The sequence below is a fragment of the Pseudomassariella vexata genome (assembly GCF_002105095.1).
Source record: "Pseudomassariella vexata strain CBS 129021 chromosome Unknown BCR38scaffold_1, whole genome shotgun sequence".
Taxonomy (NCBI): domain Eukaryota; kingdom Fungi; phylum Ascomycota; class Sordariomycetes; order Amphisphaeriales; family Pseudomassariaceae; genus Pseudomassariella; species Pseudomassariella vexata.
The window spans coordinates 2,479,083-2,494,168 of record NW_024467956.1 but is presented as its reverse complement, the minus strand read 5'-3'; the positions used below and the strand labels follow the sequence as shown (position 1 = coordinate 2,494,168).

Genomic DNA, 15,086 nt, shown 5'->3' with positions numbered 1-15,086 from the left:
AATCTAGTCAGGCGACGACATAGTCCCGAATTTAAACACAGTCATGAAACTCGACAACGGACTGGACCGTACGCTCCTGATGCTATAGTACAAACCGTAGTACGACATGCCCTATACCAATGCACGCTGTTCTGTACGCCGTAACGAACCTTGCCAATCCTCGTAATGAAGCATTCATACGTAGCCCTTTCTCGCACCCTAGCTTAAATGTCAATACACGACCCTCACACGAGTAGCACTGGGTACCTACCTGGAAGAAGAACCTGACAACGAAGACTTGCAAACCGCCCATGCAGATCACCATAGCACACTGAATCAAACTGAAGTTAACGATTCTGCCCTCGGTGCTTCGGACGGTGCTGAAGTTGCGATTTTCTCTCGTGCGGAAGTACTTCTGGTTTCGCGTCATGGTAGAAAGTTGGCCAGATATCTTGTAGATAGACTCTTCGAGGGCCGAGGTCTGTTCCGGAGACGAGCCCTGCTTGGCCGGTAGTTGGGCTCGAACCTCGTCCTCGACGGCAATCTCGAAGTCAACAACCTTGTCTGAGTACGTGCTCATCTCATTGTTGAAGCAGAATTTGTATTCGCCCGTCTTTTGAGCCGTGAATACAAAATCGCCCTGACGCTCCTTCTCGCCGTCTAGAATGACCTTCTCATCGGGGCCGACAACGTCGTAGTCGAGATCGAACGATCCTCCTGATTGGACCTGTCAAGCACAGCGGTCAATTTGGTTCTGCTGGAGAGGGGCTGGCGGTCATGACTTACAGCGAAGTAGAATGCGATCTTGGTGTTCTCCTTGTGGGCTTGGGCATAGAAGCAAGCTTTCTCGTTGGCACCAAGCTTGTATGTCAAGGCAGTCGCCGAGACTACGGATACCAGCCAGGCAAAAAGCCCGAATGAGAGCATCAAGACCTTCATGTTGGGTTCTGTCATGGGCAAGTACCTGTGCGAATTACAGAACAGCTTGTCGCGATGCTTGGCCTAGTAATCCAAAGTGCCACGCGAGTCAGATCGGGTGCGGAGGATGGTTGATCCAGGGGTAGTTTCCAGAGGAAGCTCCCGCGCTGCCTGCAACTGTGTCGGGAGTCGGGCATAACAGCCCCACCAGCGACGAACGCTTGCACATAAAGCCCAAAATCGGCAATGAATTCCAGCTACAAATAATAGCCAGGATCACGCCTGAGCTTTCAAGAGAGGACCAATCAGACGCCTGTCAAAGTGATATCATAGGGGAGCTTTAGCCACAATTCCAGCTGCCCCCTGACGTCGACCCCAGATCAATTCGTCAGAGGTCGCGCGACGTTCCAATCGCCTTATCTTCTTAAGACTCCGACCTACACGCGACATTACGAGACTTTGACGTCTAGAGGTTAGGGATGTTTTGAAGCATTCCCCACGATAACATACTTCACCTTCTTCCTCTCTTTTACATGCTCCCTACATGGGTAAGCGCTTTCATTGAACCACCCATCCGCTCATAGCAACCAACGCCGTTTCACCCGCGTCTCACTTGACGCCCAAATGGGCCACCAGAAGACCGCTGCGGCCGTCGCGTCCGCTGGCATACGGATTGCATCCTACTTCTTTTTGCAATGGGTATGTCTTAGCACATAGTACCTCTATTTGACAGGAGCTAATTCACTGCGACAGGCTAATTTACCTGTAAGTCATGACAATCATGACAGCTGATTCATAGCTTTGACCCGATGACTGAACATTCTAGCCATTGATATACATCGCATACACTCTCTTCGCCATCTATGTGCCAGCCTTCATCTCAACTTACATTAACGAGCCGAAACTTGCGCTGGTGAACGTAGTGGACGTGACGGTCAAAGACAAGCTGCTGAATGAAGATGAAGCCACTAACGGGGACACGGATGAGGTCATCGTCGAGAAAAACATTCAAGTTGAGGAGGAGATCGCCATCGTTGAGAGGTCGACCGCTCCATTCAGAACCCTCCTGAGCGGGCTGCCAAGTCCCAATAGCTTGTTCTTCACCACGCTCACGTTCTTGATCAATGCTGCCTGCATCGCCATGATCACCGATGTCGTCTATACACCGCGCTGGAAGTACCCTAGCCATGACCTATCCTTTGCACGGATAGGCTATGTCTCCCATACCGAGGCAAAGCTGTTGATTCGCGAGCCTGACCAGTCCAAGATGCCTGTCACCGTCCAGATCCATGTCAAGGACGCTCAACCGCCGTTTGACAACCCATTGTGGCAGTCGGCAGGTGGTGTCAGATGGACAACCAACGAGACCGATTACACTGCCGTTGTGACGATTCCCCTGACTCACTCTAAGCAACGCGTTTACGAATGGACAACGTCAAACAACCATTCTGGCGAGTTTGTGGGTGCTCCGGCCCCTGGCAAGCTCCCAGAGTTGAACGACGGCAAGTTCACATTTCTCGCCACGTCTTGCATTCTTCCTCGGTTGCCTTACAGCCCCCTGGATCACGCTTTGGCGATTCCGGGAATGAGGCATCTGGCCAAGGTACTGCCGACACTGAGTGCCCAGTTCATGCTGTTCCTCGGTGATTTCATCTACATCGATGTGCCAACCCGTTTTGGCAACTCAATCGAAGACTACAGACAGAAATACCGCCAGGTCTACGCCTCTCCTGATTGGCCGGCAGTGGGTCAAAATCTGAGCTGGATTCATGTCCTGGACGATCACGAGATTTCCAATGATTGGGATGCGAAAGCGACTGGCGTGTATCACACGGCTGTGGATCCGTGGCATCACTACCAGACTCAAGCCAACCCTCCCAAAGCCAAGCGAGCCGGGACTGGTAATACTGCCACGAGTGATGATGCCACGTATTTCTCCTTCACCCAGGGTCCTGCTAGCTTCTTTATGCTCGATACGCGTTCGTACCGGTCTAAAAACAAGGAGCCTGCTGACAGCTCAGAGAAGACCATGTTGGGTGAGCAGCAGCTCGCTGACTTCCTCGACTGGCTCCGTAAACCTGAACCAAAGGGTGTGAAGTGGAAGATCGTCGCAAGTTCCGTGCCTTTGACCAAGAACTGGAGAGTCAACACCATTGATACGTGGGGAGGATTTTTGCATGAACGCCGGATAGTCCTCGAGGCTATGTGGGACACAGGTCTCATGGGGTACGGCGTCGTGGTTCTATCCGGTGACCGACACGAGTTTGGAGCCACGGCGTTTCCTCCACCTAAGGAGGGCAAATGGCCTGAGAGCGTCACAGCTCACGAGTTTTCGGCCAGTCCACTGAACCAGTTCTACTCGCCCATCAAGACGTACAAACACACAGATGATGAGGATGTTGAACTCAAGTAAGTCGTGCGACCGATTTGTGAAATGAACAAAGGCCATAGCTAACTTCTGCAGGTACATCAACACCGGAAACTCCAAGTTCGGCGCTCTTACTATCGAGAACCTCGCCGAGGGCGAGAAGAGCAGCTTGAAGTACAGCTTGTACGTCGACGGCGTCGAAACGTGGAATACGGTAGTCGTGACGCCCGAAATGATTCCCGGCGCTAAGCCCGCAGGTTCCTTCTGGGATAGAATCCGAGGAGTTGCGTGAGTACAGCACTGTAATAAATAAAATTGAGCAGGCGTCAATTCGGCGTAATGCATTATATTTGAGTCGTCAACTTCGGGTTCGTCTGCTGTGGTATGTACGTTTGGGATTTTGAGAAATCACCTAGATTCAATCCTAGCGCGTGAGGTACCGTCCAGAGCACATAGAGTATTGGAAGTTTGACTGGCAAAGTCCATGTATGAGAGATGGTATAGAATTACTTGGGAACAGACTTTTCCACGTACGTATGTCAAGTACAGCAGCCGGCGAAAGTCCCATTTGGGATTATGTGCATATTTCAATATCATGCGTGACCCATCAAACCGAGTCCTAAACCCCTTTTCAAGTTTCGCTCGATGTCCCATTGTTCCAAATCCCGTCTTTCATCCGAGAATACGGTGGTTGCACTAGAAATTGACTCCTTGTCTGAGGAACTACTGCTCAGCTGACTGACGACGGAATCATATAAAGAACTTGAGTTCCGTCTGTTTCTTGCCGCGCTGAAATTACTCTCACTGCTGGTCTTTGAAAGAGCTGTAAGTTCATGGCTGTGTTTTGATCCCATGACCGCGACCACGAACGCCTTGCCGTTTGTGTTTGCCTTCTCCGGTACCAGCTTTTCCGCGGCGCTCTGGGGAACAGCCAATCTTTTCCTGGTGAGATGCCACCTACCTCGACCGGAACGGGTGGCCGATGCACTTGCTACATAGGCATTCAGTTGTTTGGCAACTTGATCGGTATCGGGAAGTTTGCAAGGCGACGGAGTGCCTGGAAGCTGGATGGGGCTGTCGAGGGGTACTTCAAGGTCAAGTTGGGGAGGTAGACTGTTCTGTTTCTCCGGCGGGGCGTTCTGGCTCTTCTTGGCTTTGTCGCTGTGCTGGGGATTTTTGGTGAGGTTCAGGGGACGGATCTGGAACGGCGTCGTGTGTGCATCTTTCTGTGCTTGCGAGGTCTTGCTATTGGCTTCTGTAGCAGCTTTTATCTGTGTTCCAGGGTGTGTAGACTGTGCATCAATCTTCTGGATGGCATTATGATGCTGCACCATGTATGTTCCGTGCAACAACTTCTCCTCTGTCTCGTCGATCAGATCCCACAGGTTGCTATTTCCTGGGCACTTGCATTCAGAATAGTCGCTTGGAACGGCCGTAGCAACGAACAGCTCATCTTGGATCTCTGGATGGAATTCGTAGCCACTAGAGTCTTTCGATGTGATTGTTGCTTTCCCTTCGGAGGGGATCTGGTGTTCTGATTTTGATGAGGATTGCTCGGCTTCAGCATATCTGTCAAATTCGGGACCACCGCGTCTCAGCTTTTGATCTTGGTACGGGAGGCTGCCTCTGTCGTTGTACTTATTTACGCGGCGACGTCTGTTGTTCTGGTTATCCCTCGCTTGCTGTTTAGGTACTGACTTCCGTCTGATTGGTGTACTTTTAGCAAGAGGCGGTGCGAAGTCGGCCTGTGATGGGGCTCCCGGTCGATGAACGGTCAATGTTGGTCCAGGATTGAGGTCGCCATCGCCTTGATTCTGTTGCCGCCAACCTACGGGGCTTGGTTTGGTTGAATTTTGGATTGCAGACATCTCAGCAGGTCCTTGTTGCTGACAGTCGCTATCAGGCTGTGTCAGACCTTGTAAGTGTTCATGCGCGTTACCCCTGATAATAGTAAACTGCCGAAGCTGCTGAGGTTGAGGATCAGCACCATCGTGCTGAGTCGGTTTTGACGATGTTTCCTGCATGTTGTCCTGTTGCTTTCGCTGACGCTGCGGGTAGCCACCATTGTGTTGAATCGCTCGTTGGTGCGTTCCGTCACCAAGCTCATGAAGGGCCGCATTTTGAGGATGGTGGTATTGTTGATATTGCAATTGTTGATGGTTCTGATTGTTGTCTTGATAATTCCCACTATTATATCCCCGAGGTGCCAGCACCCTCTGTGGCTCATTCCCGACCCCCTTTTCGACCCCCTTTTCGATATCATGACATTCATGCATAGCTTTCAGGTCCCGCTGGTAAAGAACAAGTCGACAGATAAGCCAGAAGAAAGACATAATGCCGAATAGGATGGACACAACTACCACTGCGTCTCGAGGAACGGGCTTGCCATAACCGAGGGAGCATACCATGACTCCGCCGACAGAGAAGCAGAGGAGGAAAACTGCACAGAGCGGGATCACATGGTAAGTCAACTGGTTGATGTACGGCTCGCGTCTTGTTGCGATGTTATCGAGTGCATCGCATCTGTGTGCCATGGTGAAGGGATGATGCTGAACTAGATTTCGCTGTCGGGTACAATCCTCGAGAATAAAGTCACAAATACTTAACTACCTTTGAGGATTATAATACTATGTTTATGTAGGGCTGCCTTTGTTTGACTTGACTGGATCATCGTAACATCTTGAATGGCTGCGTCAGTTCCAAAAGTTGGTCCGAGACACCGAACAGTATTGAATTCTAGATGTTGCTCGAGCATGATTGAATCGAAGGGTATAGCTGGAGCTGACCCACGACTCTTTGCCGTTGTGCTGTTTTTCTCGGGAATTAAGCGTTTGTTTACTGGTTCATTCAAGTCACTCACTTTGGAAAACAAGGAGTTATGCAACATAGGCTGTTATTATAGTTGCAGTGATGAAGCACACAATTCCCTCCTTAATCGTGTTGTAAATAGATATGAGTCGAAGTTACCTGCCAACGTCTTTGAAAACATCGCCTGGCTGAATGGAAGATTGTCTCGAGTAAGCCTTGTACTGATGCTTCGGCTTTACAGGTGCCACATTGAGGTCCCTATCCCAGACACTGAATGATACAGGCGTTGCAGGAAGTTCTGCCACAAAAATTGCCTCCCCCATAACTCTGGACGGTTCTTTCCATTCTGACCCAAGGTTACCATTTTGATTTTTCCACGTAGGCAACCTCGAGAGCTCTTGCATTTGGGGTGAACGAATGTTCTGCTGTTTTCTCGCAAGCCCAAACGCGTTGACCACAGGCTTCCCCTTCGTTCGCCAAAACCAGCAATAAAACAAAGCACCAACCACCGAAAAGGCACCGAATGCGGTTCCCACAGCCACGCCAGTTTTTGTGTTTGATGACGACGGCCGATCGTCGGAGTCCACTGCCGACACAGTGGTATCTGTAGTGTTAGTTGTTGTAGGTGTGGTTGTAGGTGATGAAGAAGTAGACTCCGATGTCCTGCGAACTGTCGAGGTGGTCGGCGACCAAGTATGGGAAGTTGTCGTCGTCAAGGTCTTTGTCGGTTTCTTGACGATTTCGCAGTTGCCGGAGCTGTTGCATCGATAACCAAAAGGGCAGCAATTGCCCTTGCCGCATGTGGGCAATGATTCCTCAAGGTTCGTTGTATGGAGTGGGCTTTCGGGGAAAGCTGTGACATTCTGCTTGTCGATGTCGCAGGTTATTGGCTGGATTTCATCGCAGATCTGACTCTTGGGGCAGCATATCGCGGTTGTATTCGATGCAACCGAGACGCAAGTAGTGCTCGAGGGGCAACAGAAGTCGGCAGGTAAGCTGCTACTGCAGGGAGAGTACCCGTCAACCGCACATGAGGCTTTCGCTGCCTTGGCTGGTGCGGCGATGAATGAGGTACCGGCATCTTGTAAGCCAGCTTGGCCATAACAGTAAGTAGCATTGAGACATAATAAAGTCAGCATACAACTGGCAACTTTTGGAGCCATCACTTCGTCTCGGGTACCTTGACGTAGGTGGAAGCTCGAAACCATCGAAAAGCAGGAGTAGCCGACATAGTATATATGATGGGGGCGATATCGACTTGTGTTTGACATACCCACATACCATCCAGGCCTACACTTATAGACGATATCCACAAATATAGCCCATCGAGCGCTTGGTCGAGTAATGAGCCAATAGGCTCAGCGAGTTTGCCGCGGTGAGAACCAACAGCTCCTATGTTGTAGAAGCGAAGGACAAGACACATGGCAGACAAAGTAGGGCCCGCCCCTTCCATACACCGATCTTCGCATTCCAATACCATTCCTGACGAGCCAGCCCTGCGGCCGAGTTTCAGGGCCAGGGGCGGGCGAATGTACAGGCGAAGCAGTTAGACATCAAGGCGGCTGAGAAAGGAAAATATGTTTTATGCTTCTCCACCTGAAAGCAAGCGGCTGTACAACAATCGCGCTTGCTGTGTCGAGGCATCGAAACCCTGTGCACATCAGAATGCTAGGATGAGTGTTCCGGTGGACTGGATCTGGCGACAAACCGGCCGCCAGGAGTGGTGGGCAAGGGCTAGACCGGGGCCGTCAAGGGAATGCGACCAGGGTCTTCGGGGTGCCTAATTATTCTACTCCGATGCGGTTCAGCCTTGCCTGATGAAGGCCAACATTGCGGTTTGGCGCGCGCACACGTAGCAACGCTTACATTGCTGAGTTGTCACATTGATGAGTTAGAGGGATTGACAGACAGAAAGTGGATGGGGAATTGTTGAGTTACATGGGTGACAAATGTTCGTGAGGCCAAGGTGGGGCACGTTGGGGAAAGTGGGGCCTGCGGCGGCTACAGGGTAATTCCTCGTAGGCATCCCGGACACCCGCATCTTGTCTAAGAGACTCTCATCTAGCGATCCCCTCAGTTGTCGAAAGTTTACATTCCAACAAAAACACAATCACATCGCCACCAGATAAGGGCATACCTCGGGAAACCTGCTCACGAGAAGAAGAACCTGGAAACACCTTTTCTCACGTCGCATTACAAATGGCTCCATGGATATATCAGGGGCGCACCCTTGCGTGGTAAGCGTTGCCATAAAATATGCGCCGAGAGACATGTTTATTTCGCTTTGGAAGAGGCTATTTCTAATTCAAAGTCAAGTCGAGTTTTACGGCCCTCAGTACTGTTCCCAAAAACCGGTCATCAATACCACAGGCGTCTGGGGACTATTGTTGCCAAACCTGTTGTATCAAACTCATCCGATAGCCTCAGCTTCTCCTATGAATCTGGAAACCAAAATATGAAGCGAACATCACTGTGAGCATAAAGCATAGCATGTATGTTTTATATTATTGTAGTGTTTATTGCTGACTTGATTATTTCACAAGTCCCAATTTCTGGCTGCGGTGTGTAACTCGGACATCTTCTTGACCATTCAACTCACAAGTTGGCAGAGACAATTGCCGTTGCAGGTCTTGCGTTCACCAAGACACAATGCAAAGGAACTTCAACACGTTCGACGTAAGTCCCGAGTGATAATGGAGCTAGTCCAATATACCAAGAGAGAGAACAGATACCTAAAGATGTTCGGCCGCTGAAAGTGGAAACACAACACTCGGGCGTCCAAATTCGCTGTAAGAGATATTTGGTGCAGGTGGGAAAACCGTGACTGAAACATTCAAGGGTCTGACAACGCGCATGAAAGCTTCTACACTTGGGAATTTCTCGAGTCATACTTGAAAGCTGATCGACCACAGCTTGAACCAGTTGAGTAAGTGATGAATATAATGTTTATTGCAAAAGCTAATCCAATAGACTCGAATACTTTGGGGCAGATGGTAGTCAATATTCGACAGCATGGCCACCATCAGTCCAGAACCAGGACATCTTGTCTGACGAAACTAAGGCTGTTGGTCGATTAACAGATCTGATTGTATACTCCCCGAATATACCCCTGCTAGCCATCGTCTTTTCTGACAATTAAGATAGAGTAAATTCGGGTTTGCATTCATCACTGGAGTACCGATTGAGTCCGGAGAAGCAACAGAGAAGCTCCTAGAGAAGATTGCGTTCATTAGACATACGCATTATGGCGGTTTCTATGACTTCATCCCGAACCTGGCGATGGCTGACACTGCCTATACCAATATAGCACTAGCCGCCCACACAGATACGACATACTTCTCAGACCCAGCTGGTTTGCAAGCCTTCCACCTATTGTCACACTCAGACCCGAATGCCAAAGATGGAACCGCGACTCTAGGTGGCCAATCGTTGCTTGTCGATGGTTTCTATGCCGCGAGTCTCCTGAAGGAGGAAGACCCCAAGGCATTCCAAGTTCTCAGTCAGGTCCGGCTTCCATGGCATGCCAGCGGAAATGAAGGTATCACTATTTCTCCTGACAAGTTGTACCCCGTACTCGAAGTCGACGACAGGATGGGCAAAATGCATCGAGTGAGATGGAACAATGACGATAGAGGCGTTGTCCCCTTCGACGGCGGGTTCTCCCCGACGGAGTGGTACGACGCTGCGAGGAAATGGAACTCTATTTTGAGGAGGAATTCTGTTGAGTACTGGTTTCAACTTACGCCCGGTAGTCTCTTGGGTGAGTGTTACACCAACAAGATTGCATACGGAACACAAGCTCATATTGTCTTGCAGTATTCAATAACTGGCGGGTCCTTCATGGGCGGAGTGCGTTCACAGGAGTGAGACGAATGTGTGGTGGCTATAGTAAGTTGATGTTGCCTGCTTTATTGTGCTGTTCCCCTAGCCGGAGACCTGACAATCTACTAGTCAACCGAGACGACTTCATCTCTCGATGGAGAAACACCAACTACCACCGAGAAGAAATTTTACGTAGGATTATAGGATAGTGCCCGTTCGCTCAAACCATATCTCCTTTTTTTCTGTGAACAAGTTACCAGTAGAGCTATTTTGAGTCTTGCAGTATGTGTTGCGGATGTGAGTGACATCTACTCCATACCCGGTTATATTCGGATAGTTCGCCGGCCTGCGGTCCGGGTTGACTGTAGATGGGCCGAATGGAACCCATGAGTTCACATGCATCCCCTTCCGAAAAGGCTCGCATATTCTCGTAGAGAGTGAGGATTGGCATGGATAGAGTAGTACCCCGCCTGCTAAATACTTCAGTACCAAACCTAGATCCAGGTTACCCGAACGGGTTGATTGAACGGTCCATGTCGCAACCTGACTGTACTTTGTCACTTATTAGATATGATACAAAACGCCTACACGAACACAACCCATCCGCCAGCGCTTGTGCTTATTTGTGATTCTTGACAACTCACAAGTGTAGACATAGACGTTGAAACATCGGATTGAGCCATCAGCAAGGGCCCGCATCATTAGTTGGGCGTCATCATGTCGCCAACATCGGCTATACTAGACCTACTGCACATGTGTTGCCGGATATGCGCTCCACTAATGAGACGTCAGTATCGGTCGGCTGCACCGCTTCAAGCGTAAACACGGCGGCATCCCAAACCGGCGAGGGTCGGTACATGGCAGTCTGAGAGATTAATAAATGCAGCTTTTGCGACGCAACATGGCCTTCGGTTTCTCGCTGTTCCGTCCTTCTCTTGCATTGAAAATCTCCCCGGCAATCACTTTGTGGACTGCGAAGTCTCATCATCGACAAGACTCGTTGCTTGTCGCGTCTTCTCGGTATATTCATCTACGTGTGAGGTAAGAAGTCGTCAAGATGACCGATATGAAGGGCGGACATTTCGTCCATGATAAAACAGAGGCGCCCAAGTCCAACTTGGTCATGCCCTTGTTCTCCCTCAAGGGACGCACTGCGATTGTATCCGGAGCCGGTGCTGGGATTGGCCTCGCTATCGCTCATGCATATGCTGAAGCTGGGGCCAATGTGGCTATCTGGTATAATAGCAACAAGAAGGCTCTAGAAGAAGCCGCCGATATTGAGAAACAATTTGGCGTCAAATGTAAGTGTTCCCTGCGTATCATGTTACGGTTCTCACCTGAGCCCATCTACAGGCAAGGCCTACCCCGTCAACGTCCAATCTTGGGAGGCTGTTCGAGATGCCGTTAATGAGATCGTGAAAGAGTTCAATGGCAGACTCGACGTGTTCGTTGCAAACTCTGGAATTTGCTGGGAAGACGGGCCTTTCATCGACGGTCCAATTGATCGTATGCAAAAAGTATTGGCCGTCAATATCGATGGTACGTTCTACTGCGCAAGAGCTGCCGCGCTGCACTGGCGGAGGCAGAAGAAGCAGGGCACCACTGTCGATGGCAAACGGTTGGAGAACTTCACTTACGGGAGCTTCATCGCCACCGCGTCCATGAGTGGAAGCATTGTCAACGTGCCGCAGATGCAGGCGACTTACAATGCCTCCAAGGCAGCCATCATCCATGGTTGTAAGTTTGAGGAAGTCCAGGATTTCTGATTGATGAGACAGTCACTGACCAGAAACCGCAGGCAGGTCCTTCGCAGTGGAATGGGTTGGCTTCGCGAGAGCCAATTCCGTCTCTCCTGGCTACATGAAGACCGAGATCACCAACTTTATCGATGCCGAGACTAAGGGGCAGTGGAAGGATAAGATCCCTATGGGTAGAGAAGGACAGCCTGAAGAGCTAAAAGGCGCCTACCTTTACTTGGCCACCGATGCTTCATCATACACGACGGGAACTGACCTCTTGGTAGATGGGGGTTACTGCGCCGTGTAGTCATCCGGGCAGTCGCTGATGGATTTTGGAGCAAACAATCGTTAGCGGATGATTGGATGACTGAGTTCACTTTAACCAATTGAGCAAGGTCGAATCTAGCGGCAACGGTGTCATCTTTGTGTGTATCATGTTTGGACGGTTCAGTAGACTCTAAAGAGATCAAGAATAACTCAAGGCGTGAATGAGTAAGGGGTATCTTGTGGTACATTTTGAAGACGTGCGTTCCATTATCCAATTAGTGATGGGGGGGTTTTGAACTTTGAAATAGTCACGTGGGTTTCCTTATCATGAAGTCATCGTCGGCACCCAAGCCTGCACCAAATGCAGGCCCTAGGAGTTTAGAAGCCCAGCCGATCTTGTTGGAAATAGCTTCACCTGTCGTCTGAAAGAACGCCTCATCTGATCCTCACAAGGTTGCCTTGCCGAAAGGCTGCTGACTCGGTGAGCATCTGAGTCGGGAGAGGGAGAAAAAAACCAAAAAACCAAAAAATCCGATTGAGTCTGGGCCTAGGCAGCTACCGACCTCCCTCCGTGTTGCCACCTTAATTCTTGGACCCGTACTTGGTAGTCGCATCTTGAAACGCCGTTAAAGTCATTGGTGGCCGGCTGAAGCTCCACGCTTCTGATTGTATTTTGGCCCAGCCCAAGAGGACGGACGTTCTTGTCCTGAACGACCACCCACCGCGATCCCACCTTTTTTGTGTCCTATTCACGACCAGAGCTGCGAAAAGCAAGTAACGAAGACAGTGGTTGATGCAGCAAACATCCCGCATTAGCCTTGGCATCCATCACTCTCTAGTAACATCAAGGGTACTGAGTAGTGCCAGTACGTACCGACCGACTGACCGAGGGGGGCCAGTCTGGGTGCTTTTTGTGTAGGTGCCGCTCTTGCTGCTGTCGCCCAACTCGCTCTTCTCAGCCCTACTCAAGCAACGATATCCATTGATCTTGTGCCTCGACATTCGCGCCGCTTCTTCGCGACCTCTGTAGCAGCGACTCTTTTTTGAGGACGTCTTTTTTGGCCGTTGCTATCTCTGCGACACCATCGACCACACCGCCTGCTCCCATAGGCGCATATCAAATCATCCACCATGGACACCGACGAGGGCCAGCCCGCTGCTGGAGCTATGGACGAGCGCACCATCCAGCTCCAGAATGCCATCCAGGCGATCAAGGAGAAGAAGCCGCTGCCCGAGATCGATTTCACCATTCACACCATGGAGGATGGCACCCAGGTCAACACCACGGAGCGAGTCTGCAAAGGTAGGTTGCTTCATTATGTACCCCGCCGCCACTCAGAGCCGCGTGCTAGCTCGAGTGCTCTTCGACAAATCTCTAAGGCACAAAGAACTGACCTTGACCTCGGCAACTTGCAGACGTACAAGCGCCGGCAATGTTCAAGCCCACTGACGAGCAGTTCTTCGAGGACGAAACCCACACGAAACCCAACATTACCTTCCTCAAGCAGCATTTCTACCGCGAAGGTCGATTGACCGAGGAACAGGCCTTATGGATCATCAAGACAGGTACCGAACTGCTACGCGCCGAGCCCAACCTTCTCGAGATGGATGCGCCCATCACAGTTTGTGGAGATGTTCACGGGCAGTACTACGACTTGATGAAGCTGTTCGAAGTTGGTGGCGACCCAGCGGAGACCAGATACCTCTTCCTCGGTGACTATGTCGACCGCGGCTATTTCAGTATCGAATGCGTTCTGTACTTATGGTGTCTCAAAATCCACTACCCCAAGACGCTTTGGCTGTTACGGGGGAACCACGAGTGCCGTCATCTTACCGACTACTTCACCTTCAAGCTCGAGTGCAAGCACAAGTACTCCGAGACCATCTATGAGGCCTGTATGGAGTCTTTCTGCTGCCTACCTCTTGCGGCCGTCATGAACAAACAGTTCCTCTGCATCCACGGCGGACTCAGCCCTGAACTGCACACCTTGGACGATTTGAGAACCATCGACCGTTTCCGGGAGCCGCCAACACAAGGCCTCATGTGTGACATCCTCTGGGCTGACCCGTTGGAGGACTTTGGCCAGGAGAAGACTAGTGAATTCTTCATGCATAACCATGTGCGCGGCTGCTCGTACTTCTTCTCATACCCCGCTGCCTGCGCGTTTTTGGAGAAGAATAACCTACTCTCTGTCATTCGGGCACATGAAGCACAGGACGCTGGCTACAGGATGTACAGGAAGACTAGAACGACGGGATTTCCCAGTGTCATGACCATCTTCTCCGCCCCAAACTACCTCGATGTCTACAACAACAAAGCGGCCGTGTTGAAGTACGAGAACAACGTTATGAACATTCGACAGTTCAACTGCACGCCTCACCCCTACTGGCTTCCCAACTTTATGGACGTATTTACTTGGTCTCTGCCATTCGTCGGAGAGAAGATCACTGACATGCTGATTGCCATCTTGAGCACGTGCTCCGAAGAGGAGCTGAAGGAAGATACATCGGTACCGACTTCTCCCGGGCCTGCCTCTCCACCTATCACTGGACCGCTTGCCGATCCTGATTCTATCGAGTACAAGAGACGTGCAATCAAGAACAAGATTCTGGCCATAGGCCGACTGTCTCGCGTGTTCCAGGTACTCCGCGAAGAGTCCGAGAAGGTTACAGAACTCAAGACGGTTTCGGGTGGGCGTCTGCCAGCTGGAACGCTCATGCTCGGTGCTGAGGGTATCAAGAATGCCATCAGTAGTTTCGAAGACGCTAGAAAGGTTGATCTGCAGAACGAGCGCCTTCCACCGACACACGAAGAAGTTCAGAGACAAAATGATGAACAGCACCAAGCAGCTCTGGAGAGGGCTACACGGGAGGCAGATAACGACAAGAAGTTGCATAACCTGGGCAGAAGGTTGAGCACGTGAGTAGTATCGACCCGCTGAAGCCGCACTGTAATATTAACTTGTTTCCAGCGATCGCAAGCGATGAAACTTTGCTATTGTATAGTAGCTTATGCGCTCCGCCGATAGAGGGCTAGGATACACATTGTTTCATCTTTGCCATTCTGGTTTCACAGCCATGTAGGTGGCCATTTGTATGGTATCTCAACAGAGGTACCCGCCGGTTCTCTGGAAGGTGAGAATGAAGGGAGGGTCGGCTGGGGCATTTCTAATGAAACAAAAGTT

The 15,086-nt window shown here is 50.6% G+C and overlaps 7 protein-coding genes across 7 annotated transcripts; 4 read left to right on the top strand and 3 right to left on the bottom strand.

Annotated features, from left to right (window-relative positions):
* Window positions 1-174: 174 nt before the first annotated feature.
* BCR38DRAFT_330378 (emp24/gp25L/p24 family/GOLD) lies at window positions 175-918 on the bottom strand (the record flags this gene model as incomplete). Its single annotated transcript, XM_040854955.1, has 3 exons — window positions 175-198; window positions 251-706; window positions 766-918. 3 exons carry the CDS (start codon window positions 916-918, stop codon window positions 175-177), a joined length of 633 nt encoding a protein of 210 aa, XP_040721171.1.
* Window positions 919-1,136: 218 nt separating this feature from the next.
* On the top strand, window positions 1,137-3,882 carry BCR38DRAFT_382300 (PhoD-like phosphatase-domain-containing protein). The gene is made up of 4 exons (XM_040857426.1): window positions 1,137-1,596; window positions 1,651-1,662; window positions 1,724-3,306; window positions 3,362-3,882. The coding sequence occupies exons 1-4, from the start codon at window positions 1,522-1,524 to the stop codon at window positions 3,555-3,557; spliced, it is 1,866 nt and encodes a 621-aa protein (XP_040721170.1). The 5' UTR covers window positions 1,137-1,521; the 3' UTR covers window positions 3,558-3,882.
* Window positions 3,859-5,799, bottom strand: BCR38DRAFT_470506 (uncharacterized protein; the record flags this gene model as incomplete). The annotated part of the gene is made up of 1 exon (XM_040862836.1): window positions 3,859-5,799. One exon carries the CDS (start codon window positions 5,797-5,799, stop codon window positions 3,859-3,861), a length of 1,941 nt encoding a protein of 646 aa, XP_040721169.1.
* Window positions 5,800-6,228: 429 nt separating this feature from the next.
* Window positions 6,229-7,553, bottom strand: BCR38DRAFT_404646 (uncharacterized protein; the record flags this gene model as incomplete). The annotated part of the gene is made up of 2 exons (XM_040857859.1): window positions 6,229-7,166; window positions 7,355-7,553. 2 exons carry the CDS (start codon window positions 7,551-7,553, stop codon window positions 6,229-6,231), a joined length of 1,137 nt encoding a protein of 378 aa, XP_040721168.1.
* A 418-nt stretch (window positions 7,554-7,971) lies between these two features.
* BCR38DRAFT_382298 (trimethyllysine dioxygenase) lies at window positions 7,972-10,242 on the top strand. The gene is made up of 11 exons (XM_040857425.1): window positions 7,972-8,081; window positions 8,139-8,310; window positions 8,390-8,545; window positions 8,617-8,634; window positions 8,683-8,749; window positions 8,802-8,862; window positions 8,912-8,999; window positions 9,044-9,161; window positions 9,218-9,833; window positions 9,890-9,961; window positions 10,025-10,242. Exons 2-11 carry the CDS (start codon window positions 8,273-8,275, stop codon window positions 10,102-10,104), a joined length of 1,314 nt encoding a protein of 437 aa, XP_040721167.1. The 5' UTR covers window positions 7,972-8,081; window positions 8,139-8,272; the 3' UTR covers window positions 10,105-10,242.
* A 500-nt stretch (window positions 10,243-10,742) lies between these two features.
* Window positions 10,743-12,212, top strand: BCR38DRAFT_13127 (short chain dehydrogenase). The gene is made up of 3 exons (XM_040853557.1): window positions 10,743-11,196; window positions 11,249-11,632; window positions 11,694-12,212. Exons 1-3 carry the CDS (start codon window positions 10,953-10,955, stop codon window positions 11,939-11,941), a joined length of 876 nt encoding a protein of 291 aa, XP_040721166.1. The 5' UTR covers window positions 10,743-10,952; the 3' UTR covers window positions 11,942-12,212.
* An 820-nt stretch (window positions 12,213-13,032) lies between these two features.
* On the top strand, window positions 13,033-14,889 carry BCR38DRAFT_480077 (calcineurin A CNA1; the record flags this gene model as incomplete). Its single annotated transcript, XM_040863235.1, has 3 exons — window positions 13,033-13,204; window positions 13,318-14,821; window positions 14,874-14,889. 3 exons carry the CDS (start codon window positions 13,033-13,035, stop codon window positions 14,887-14,889), a joined length of 1,692 nt encoding a protein of 563 aa, XP_040721165.1.
* Between the last annotated feature and the right edge of the window lie 197 nt (window positions 14,890-15,086).